This window comes from Phoxinus phoxinus, assembly GCF_949152265.1.
Source record: "Phoxinus phoxinus genome assembly, chromosome: 18".
In the NCBI taxonomy this organism is placed as follows: domain Eukaryota; kingdom Metazoa; phylum Chordata; class Actinopteri; order Cypriniformes; family Leuciscidae; genus Phoxinus; species Phoxinus phoxinus.
The window spans coordinates 19,984,083-19,994,675 of NC_136893.1; the positions used below are offsets into that span (position 1 = coordinate 19,984,083).

At 39.2% G+C, this 10,593-nt stretch overlaps 1 protein-coding gene across 1 annotated transcript; it reads right to left on the minus strand.

Moving 5' to 3' along the window:
• Nucleotides 1-3,000: 3,000 nt before the first annotated feature.
• Nucleotides 3,001-7,983, minus strand: krt8 (keratin 8). The gene is made up of 9 exons (XM_079587866.1): nucleotides 7,458-7,983; nucleotides 5,844-6,052; nucleotides 5,154-5,214; nucleotides 4,960-5,055; nucleotides 4,697-4,861; nucleotides 4,468-4,593; nucleotides 4,137-4,357; nucleotides 3,976-4,019; nucleotides 3,001-3,846 (listed from the first exon to the last, which is right to left on the minus strand). The coding sequence occupies exons 1-9, from the start codon at nucleotides 7,848-7,850 to the stop codon at nucleotides 3,563-3,565; spliced, it is 1,599 nt and encodes a 532-aa protein (XP_079443992.1). The 5' UTR covers nucleotides 7,851-7,983; the 3' UTR covers nucleotides 3,001-3,562.
• Nucleotides 7,984-10,593: the final 2,610 nt, after the last annotated feature.

Sequence of the window (10,593 nt, forward strand, 5' to 3'; positions counted from 1 at the left end):
ACACCATGTAGTTTTTCAACCTTCATAATATATTTCCAAGACCCTTGTGATGGTACATCGACTTACATAGCCTGACGGGGTCTGTATCGCTTTTACTGGCACTATGGAACTTCGGGGTTCGGGTAGTAACCCGAGCACAAAAAAACTACAAAATTCGACTGCTTTACGGCATACCTCACTTCCCCCACTTCCTCAAATTCGGACAACTAGCGTTTGTTTGCCGGCTGGTATAGCGTCTCTATGTTGTTGTCATGGCCGAAGCAGCAACTAAACCGAAGAAGGCAAAGGTTTTGACGGAGGAGACTAGGAAGAGAAAAAGGGAGAGTGATAAAATCAAAGTCCGGTCGAAGTTCGGGGGTATCAGCTTGTCAACAAATGCACGTGTATCCCCTGGTGTAACCATGACAGATTTTACGACAGTAAGACAATACTGTTTCCCAACTGTAGGGGGACCCCGAGAGCAAAAGTTACATGGTGTTACTTTAACAGTTGTCGCTGTACTTTTTTTTCTTTCTTTAAATATGAAACTGATTCTTCAAAAGAATGTAAGAAAATAGATAATAATGGTTCTAGTGATTGATTATTGGCACTATGCAAAATAAACATAGGCTGACATAAATCCCCAAATAAAATGATATATTAAACATGCCCAGACCTTGACTGTTATTTCATAAGCAAGGTAGGCCTACATAAGGGCTTCATATGAATGATCAAACAAAACATTAAATGAAGCAAAATGCCTAGGCCTATATCTTATAGTTCCTTACTTAAACTTAATAATAATAATAACAACAGTGATACTCTATTTCAATGACTATTGAACTAGTTTGAGCAGTGACACTAAATATGTTTAGATGCTTGAAAAGTGATCAAGTGAAAAAACAATAAAAGCTTATATTTAGTGAATAATAACAACTGCAACCAGGATTTAGCATAGGCCTACTGTTACACGGATGCAACAAAACATGAAACTATGCAGTGCCTGTAACTAGGCTGCTATTCACCCTTGTGATCACCAGATGGCCTCAACAGATTTGAGTAATATGGACCCCTTTACAAAACTGTTGAAAGGAAAGCTTCTGGGATTCTCAAACATTGTTTCATGGTCAGCAAACATCAGCAGAATTACTAAATTTATTTGATGATAGTGCACTCAAGTGCTATGCGTTATAAATGAATGAGTGAGCCACATCGAACGCAAGAATAAGTTTGACAACGACAGGGCTATTAATTTCCTTTATAAATTAAAGTCACATTTTTTCTTTCGAAGACCCGCTGAGCAAATTGCATATCCACAGAGTTGGAAGGTGAATCCATGATCCATGATAAATGATAATTCATATAGGGCCTACCTGTGATAAGATAGTAGATCTGTAGTAATAATTATAAAAATGTGTTTATGTAATTTAATATTTTATTGATTTCTAGCATGAATAAGCTGTTTGTTTTATATTTTTAGTGGTAGCCTATTTTTTTGGTATTAGGCACCACTGCTATCAACAAATTAAATGTATTTAAAAAAAACTATGAAAAAAAATATCACATTTATTGTGGTTTTAATAGCAGAATCTTTGAAGGATTCAATTTGAAACAATTAAATTATTTTTTTAGGCGATTTTTAATCAGATGTTCTCCTGCCAAAATTTTATTATTAACATTATTAATTATTTGAGATAGGCAGGACAAAGTAAAATGATCATGCATGAGTTAGAGCCGTTCACACAACGGCTGTTTTAATGTTCTTGTAGCATTTACACGGCTTTACCAGAAGATGTCCTCAGCATGCTATGTTTGAATCAGTTTGAATGAAGGTAGAGTAGATCGAATTTAATCGATTCAATAATCTAAGTGAATTTAGCTGACGTTGTCAATATAGTGGAATAAAAACAACACCAAGTCTTTTTCACTGCAACTTCGAAGAAATCAAGACAATTTTGTAGAAAAATAGCACTGGATACCTGCGGTAATAGCCTTTCTCACTATTTATTCAGAGTATGAACGATTGTTTTCCATATGAATTTCCTTGAAAAACGGCTTGACTTGTCAAATAGTGGTTGATTTTTTCTGGACCTCTCCGATAACGTCATATCGTCTGTCATTTTAAATGCGCGAGCACTTAAAGGGTTAATTCACCCAAAAATGAAAATTCTGTCAGTAATTACTAACCCTCATGTATGTTGTCAACCCCGTAAGACTTTCGTTCATCTTCGGAACACAAATTAAGATATTTTTTTATTAAATCTGAGACCTGTCTCACCACTTCGGTTCAATTACTAAAGTTAGTAAAGACAATGTTTAAATTGTGTGTTTAAAGACAGTGTTTTATCGTCCAACAGCTGATCAAAAATCGTTAGGAAAGTTATCCCAACGATATCGTTTGTGAACTCTGCTATCCTTTAATATTGAGAATTGTTGGGCCTAAGTGTGACTAACCTTTCAATAGATATAATGAATAACAAATCTTGTATAAGATTACATTAAAATATTGTATTTAGCTTGTTTTTACACATGTTATGTTGTTGTTATGCGTTTTAGCTTAATTTTGCATGGGCATACATCTCAATCTCACGAGCACCATGCAGTTCCATCATGAACCTCTAGGGGTCACAAACCCTGAGAAACAATTTGGTTTCTTTTTAAACAAGAACACGTGTAAAAAATTAATTAGTTGACGTGTCATCCAGCAGAAATACAATGTCACTTCTTAAAGCTGTTGTAATAATAATTGAAAAATCAGAATACCACAAAAAAACTTTAAGACTTCGTGTTATTTGAGAAAGATGATTTTATGTCCAAATTATATAATTATATAAACATCTGCTAGGGCTAGCTGGACCATTCTTAACATCCAAACCGAACCCTTAGTTCTGACATGTCTTTCCAGGGTGTGAGCAGTTAACACACACACACACACACACACACACACACACACACACACACACACACACACACACACACACACACACACACACACACGCACACAAAAGACATTAAGACGAGTTTTAGGTAAACACTTTATTTTTGGTAGCAAAAACAGCACCTCGAAAAACAGGATACACAATGGGCGGCAACTTTCTTATTTGCCAGTGTACAATGAAATGACAGTCTCTACTAAATAGGCAAATCACATGGATCTACCACTAACATGCTAGTAATTTAGCACAAACGCAAATGTATCCCTTCATAGTTAATGTGAAAATCAATTACATAGCAAGTTGAACAATTCAGCTAAATGGCTAGTTCATGTTAGTGGCACATCGAGGATTGTCCAGCCTACAGATGTCGCCATGTTGTGCAAGGTAAGACTTGAAGACAATTGCTGTGCAGTGGCCTGAGGGCGTGTGTTTTCAGTGATGTGGATTAAGGCACGTCAAGAGCAGTGAGATTATTTGGTCCCTCTGTAATTCTTTGGCCAGAGTGAATGGTTTATTGCTTTACAACCTGGTTTATGACTGCATTCCTGTCTAGCGCCTTGGACCGCAGTCATAATGGTTGAGAGGGAAGGTCAGGAATGCATAAGAGGCGTGAGGTTTAGAGGACAGAATTGGGGAAGGGGACTCGCTCAATCTTGGACGACCTCAGAGGACTCAGACACGACTTTGCCGTCCTTGGTCTCGATCATCTTGATCACAACGCTCTTCTTGGTCTGAGAGATGCTCTCGCCGTAGCCGCTACCAGAGCTGTATCCGCCACCAGAGCTGTATCCGCCACCAGAGCTGTAGCCAGCACCAGAGCTGTATCCGCCACCAGAGCTGTAGCCGCCGGATCCGAAACCACTGGAATAACCGCTAGAATAGTTGGTGTAGCCGCTGTTTGCACTTTCCATGGGATAACCGCCATAGCTCGCTATCGGGAGAGAAACGTAAAGAAGTTAGATGAGGGTCTTCTGTATTTCATATAGTTATAATAATTGCCATGTGAAGAAGGAACTGTGAAAAGTTTCAACACAGTTCTCTGATAAAGGCTCAAACTTACAGCTCTGTTTTGAGATATTGATTGACTGGATTCCACTTGCCAGCCTGTTGGAAAAGAGTGAACAAGAAGTAATGAAAATCTCACACAGAATTAGAAAGATGGATTTGATTTAAAAAATAGATTATTAGGTCTTAGAGCAAGCATGCATTTGAATAACTCACCTGTCCTCTTCTCCTTCCAGGAGTTTCCTGTAGGTGGCGATTTCAATGTCCAGGGCGAGTTTGACATTCATCAGGTCCTGATATTCCCTGATCTGGCGTGCCATGTCCTGCTTGGCTCTCTGCAGGGCCTCCTCCAGGTCCTTAACGCGGGCCTTGGCGTCTCTCACGGCCATCTCGCCACGTTCCTCCGCCTCTGCGATCTGGTTCTCCAGATTGGCGCGCTATTGAAATGAGAAATATTTGTGCTCAGTTGTACTGATAATGTCCGTTACCTTACAAAACAAGATTAATATTAAAATATTTGACATTTTGTGTTCATGTAGTTGCTTACCTGTCCTTTCACGGAATCGATCTCGGACTGCAGTCTCTGAATCATGCGGTTAAGATCGGCGATCTCTGTCTTTGTTGACCTAAGGTCATCACCGTATTTGGTTGCAGATGACTGCATCTCCTCGTACTGAGAAACAGAACACATGATTATGTGAGATACATTTAATGAACTTCAATAGCAACTAGAACCAGACTTTACAGTTTAGATGATATCTCAAAAGATAACACACCTTGCTCTTGTACCACATCTCAGCCTCAGCCCGGCTTCGGTTTGCGATGTCTTCGTACTGAGCGCGGACCTCAGCGACAATGGAGTCCATGTCAAGATTCCTGCTGTTGTCCATCTCCACAACCACTGAGGTGTCCTTAATCTGAGACTGCAGCTCACGGATCTCCTACAGGTCCGCAACGAGAGAAAGTAACGTTATTAATCTGTATTTTGTCATCTTCAAGTGAAAGGTACAGCTGACGAGAAAATCTAGTTGTAATTTACCTCCTCGAAGATCTGCCTGAGGAAGTTGATCTCATCAGTGAGGCTTTCCAGTTTGGCCTCCAGCTCAACCTTATTCATGTAGGCCTCATCAACATCCTACAAAAAAGCAATCATAATTTAATCATAATTTAAGTTAAAGTTAGTGTTCATGAGTATTAACAATTATTTGAACTGCTAACAGACTATCTACGAACCTTCTTGATGAGCACAAACTCGTTCTCACATTCTGTGCGTCTGTTGATCTCATCCTCATATCTGAAGAGAGGTGAAGAAAATGACATTGGTTAAACACATTGTAGTTGAACGTTTTGAATTGTTAATAAAGTTTTGTACACTAGGAGGCAGCAGTGCTCTATATATTCTTTTGTGAGAAATGCTTAACTTGTCAGGTTTTTCTGGATTCAATTTGGTGTTTCCCTTGGGTCTTAGCATTAATCGGCCCATCAGATTTGTCTAGAGATCCATGAAAAGTGCTACGTAGCTGTTTGTTCAGTAGCTGTAAGCCTATCTGACTCATGCTGACGCCCATTTAATTGCAGTACAGACGTGATTTTTTAAATGGGATATTATGTATATTATTGAAATGTCTACAATTTGACTCAAAAAGGTTGAACAATGGGCAAGTACACTAGGGAGTGACTGGAGATACTATGCAGTTTCTGTGTCAGTTGCATAAGCCATGTTGGATCATGAATTGAGTTTATTCCCATCAGACCTTTAAAATGTTTTCCCTTTATTTGAATTTATGGAGCCTCATTTATTCTGGGAACACTTAAGTGCACCACAAAAACCTGCTTTGATGATACTTGGGCGCTGTCCATCCCTCAAACCAAACGTCCAGCCAAACTGAAATGGGTTTTTTTTGTGAAAGCCATTTTACGTACTTGTTTTTGAAGTCCTCAACGAGACCTTGCATGTTGTGAAGGTCAGCCTCCAGCTTCATTTTGTCATTGCCAAGGCTGTCGAGTTGTCTGCGCAGGTTGTTGATGTAGGCCTCGAACATGGCGTCGATGTTGGAGCGCGTGGTCGTCTGGTTGTTAAGGAGGCCCCATTTTGTCTCCAGCATCTTGTTCTGTTGCTCCAGGAAACGTACCTACGTTGGCAGGATGAGAATAGAGGTTTTGTCTCAATCAAGGCACAAATGAAAACCATACTTGGAAGTAAGCACAGCTTCAGAGAGCAGAGAGTCAGTTTTGGAATCATGGTTCTGTGCCAGCGCACAGAAGTGCAACCATATGCCAACATATTGCTTGTGGTTCAGTGATCTTCACAAAGGAAAGCACTGTTTTCCTTAAATAATGAGAGATGCATGTGTTTTCAGTTTGTAATACTTTTTCCCCTTGGAAACTGTGACGCATATTCCAATAGGACATCAGGAAGGACTACAGCCTATCCTGTAAAATGTACTTTTGGGAGATTGAGATAGAACTATATTAAAGGTTTAATCTACATAGTTAATATTTAAGGGACAGCAGAAAGAGACCAGTTCAGATCTGCTGGAGACCCTTAAAAGAGTGTGTAGATAGTGAGCAGAGAGCAATTCAATGATAAGACTTTTAACAGCTTGAGGTGAACATTGCACACAACACTTTGTTACAGTAAAGGTGTCACTGAGACAGCTGACATTACCAATCAACTGTCTTATTCAAAACATTAGTGTTTTAATCAAACAATGTAATGCAAAGCAGACTGTTATAGTTAAGAGGAAGGGCACAAAGACTTAAGGCTTAAAAGTGTGGCAGAATATTTCCTCTTCTCATTGTTACGTAACCTTTCCAGCGCTATCTAGAACATGACCCCGGCTCTTCAAATTAAATATTAACTATCATGGTATGCGACTCTTTTCTTATATTTGATTAAATACATATTTTGTTTGCAAAAGTTGCTGCCTTAAATTTCAAGTACAATTAACTTGAAAATGTATGTCATTTTAACTTAAATGACCTTAAAACATCTTGTATAACTTATTTTTTAAAAAGTGGACAATTGCTTAACTTATTTTGATGAGTTAAAACATTTTAAAAACATGTGTTGTCATAACTTATTGATCACATATATATTTTTACAGCGTAATACATCATCATTTGTAATAATTGAACTATGTTAATATGTATAACAAGTTTCATGTCCTGCAGGACGTCCTTATTTGGGTGTGGACTCTCCATAAGCTCCACAAGGGTTTAGGAAGAGCCTCAGGGCATCTCATTCAAATGAAAAACCATCACACTCTGACCATGGACACACCCTTTTCTCAAATTTCCATAAGTCTCATTTCTTCCTCTGATAATAATGAATCTAACCCCACATATATTTTCTATGCCACATTAGATTAAATAGAGACATTTTAAGCAGGAACATACACTCAGTTTCATCCCCTTGTGGCATTTTTCTGGCCATCTGCAAGTTATTACAACCTTTAGTTTAACTCGTGCTCTAAAACCTCCTATCTGGGAAGTCTTTGACTAGTAAAAGTACAAAGAAAGAAACTTTAAACCCACCTTATCAATGAAGGAAGCGAACCGGTTGTTGAGTGTCTTGATTTGCTCTTTCTCCTGGTTGCGGACAATCTGGATGTTGGGGTCGATCTCCAGGTTCAGAGGTGCCAGGAGGCTCTTGTTGACGGTAACTGCTTGAATGGGTGCCATGGAGCCAGAACCCATACCCATTCCCATTCCCATGCCAAGACCATAGGCTGAAGAGCTGCTTATGAAGCCACTACCACTTCCCATTCCAGCTCCCATGCCACGGTTGCCACCTCCATAGGAGCTGCGCACACTGTAGCTCTGTCGGCTGGCGCTGGGGCCAGAGTAAGACATGCTGCTGAAGCTGCGTGGGACAGATCCAGAGGAAGAAGACTTCACGGAGTAGCTAGTTTTCTTGGTGAACGACATCCTGCTGATGTGTTTTCTGTCTTGTACTGGTAGAGAATGAGCTGGAGCGAAAGCAGCAGATGTGAGCCTTGTCTGCTGTGCTGGAGAAACTCGAGCAGATAGAGAGAGCAGCCGGCTCTGCCTCCCACTATATCTGCTGCTGATTGGGAGGGGCCAAACTGGCAAGTCCCTGCTAGGTAGGCGTGGGCTGAAATTCAATACTTGTATGCCTACATTCCTCGTCTATCCAGTAAATGGATGTTATGGTAATTCAATATGACTAAAAACAGATATTTTCTGGAAATATTAAGAGCTTAAAAAATACAATTGCTTCTTTTACTTTGGATAATTATAGATAATATGTGTTTTGTTTTGTAAAAGAATGGGTCACTTTAATAAAAGCCAAAATACAGAGTGTAAATGCACAATAATATGTCAATAATATTAAACATTAGTATTGAAGTGATTTAATGCAGCACCAGCATCTACACGGCAACGTGTCGCACTGAAATAGCTTGCATCTATGGATTTGCCTATACAAATAAGACATCCGGAAGGCTTAAAATTTCCCTGTAGTCCTGTGACGGCTGACATGTTTTTATCTCTCAGCACTGGAAGCTGTACAAAGTGGGAAATTTGACATCCAGCTGTGCTTTTGCATTACCTAGAGCACCCAACATAAAATGGTATACCAACATAAAATGGAAATATTGCAATTTGAACATTGACATGAAAAAGTTGATGGTGGAAATGAATGTTGCATACTATAATTCTTGACAACCATAATTACAAGCAAACCTAGTTAAAACTGTTTCACATCATGGAGGCCACCAACAGTTTCTCAGGTTTTAAAATGTACCCCCTAAGGTCCTGAAGCCCTCTGGAATCCAGAGATCTCCTAAAGTCAACCAGGTTTATGGTCCTTTAATAGCCCAAGGCTTGTTTTTTTAAAACATGGCTTAAAGTTTAGGAAGTTCTACATTGAGCTTGCGTTTTGGCAAGTACTGTGCTATTTTATGATACTAGGGAAGCCATACGATAAGGTTAGGCATTCACAAGTTTTAGTTTTTGTTTATGTGAGTTTAAAATGCCAGTTTCTGTGTATGGCTAAAGCTTTGCACTGTACCTTTGCAGTTAGGTATGACTTTTTTTTTGTGATGTCTTGCCTTCGTTTTAGCCATTGGATATTCAAAAGCTTCTTCATGACCACACCAAATCACTGAATTCTCTAAGCATTACAGTATCTGCTTAAACAAACTAGATATGCCTTGACCTGTTCCTCCAGAAGTCCTTTCCATTGACCACACTGATTTCATCACCAGGTGTTTCTACGGTTGGGTCATCAGGCGTGGCATGTGCTGTTACATTTAAAAGGCCTTATTATAGAAGTCAATAATGTTAATTAAGTCAGATAACAACTTTAACCTCCTGAGCGGTATCTGTTGATAGGGAATGACCTGCTGTGTTGCACGTGTCAATTGTTTTCTTTCTGAGTGACTAAAATCTTGGCACCTTAAACAATGTCTGCTGTCTTTCATTACTGGATAATACTTAATACTGGAGCATGTAGAAAAGTTACTGATTTAATCATCAGTATCTTGAGATCCCCTTTCCTTTCATCTTCTTCACTGGTTTTTTAGTCACGGAGTCATGATATCTGTAGGCGCTGGCCTTTCAAGACTACAGAATCCCGGCTATTGTTTTTGAGAGGAACCAGGGAAAACCTGATCAGGCTCACTTTTTCCATGCAGATATAATACAGCCTTCTTTTCAGACACGCTCCGAAAATAATTGTGCAGCACACCATATCCAAGCAATCAACAAGAAGACCTTTATTTATTATTATCAAAATAGCTGACTGAAAATGATAGTCTAATCAAATCCCAAACGTTTGTGGATTTTGTACAACTTTTGGATTTTGACTGTAGTCATTTGTACCTTTTTAAAGTGGTTTATTTACGTTTCTTAGCCCTGCATTCATGCTTTCATTGAATTCCACTGAAGCTGTGATATTTCTGTAAGGCACTGCATGTGCCTATGACTCACTCCCGCTGCACAGAGAGTGAAAATTGGCCTTAGAATTACAACAATTTTTCTCTGTAACTTCAACTCTGCTGAATTAACGCAATGTGAACCATAGCTAGAGGTTAATAGTGGAATGTTTTCTAACATTCTCCAAAACAGGTGTGTCTGTTCTGTTTTCGACTCTCCCAGGACATTTTGCAGCCAATCTTATCTCACAATCAACATGAAAACAAAAAAGTTATGACTCTGCAAGGCGCTGCCCTGATGATTGGTTAATTATAAGATTCCTCTGTTTTTGCAGTTACTGTACAGTGACAGAGGATGTCACTTTTTGTGACCGCCAGAAAGTAAACTGATGTAATGTCACATAGTGATCATGCTGATCTTTTCTCTTGACTCTTGTGTACAACTAATGGGGACATCTTGCCCAACTTCTTCATGCTTGGAGAGAGTAAGAAATGAAGCTTTTAATTTCATAATGCACATTCTTTCTGCACAGCGGAGATGAATTAAAGAGTCGGTTATGAATTATCCCAAATGAGGGTTTCAACATAGATTGCAACCTGATATTCCTGCTGTACGTGTGTATACAATCTAATTGAATCACTCTAATTTGAGGCTTGATTATATCTGATCACATCAAGTGTCCGATACTGTGAGAATCAGCTGAGCTGTGAATGAAGATGGCCTTTTGACCGTCACTTCACACCCCAGCAGAGAACAATTAACAGTGTGAACT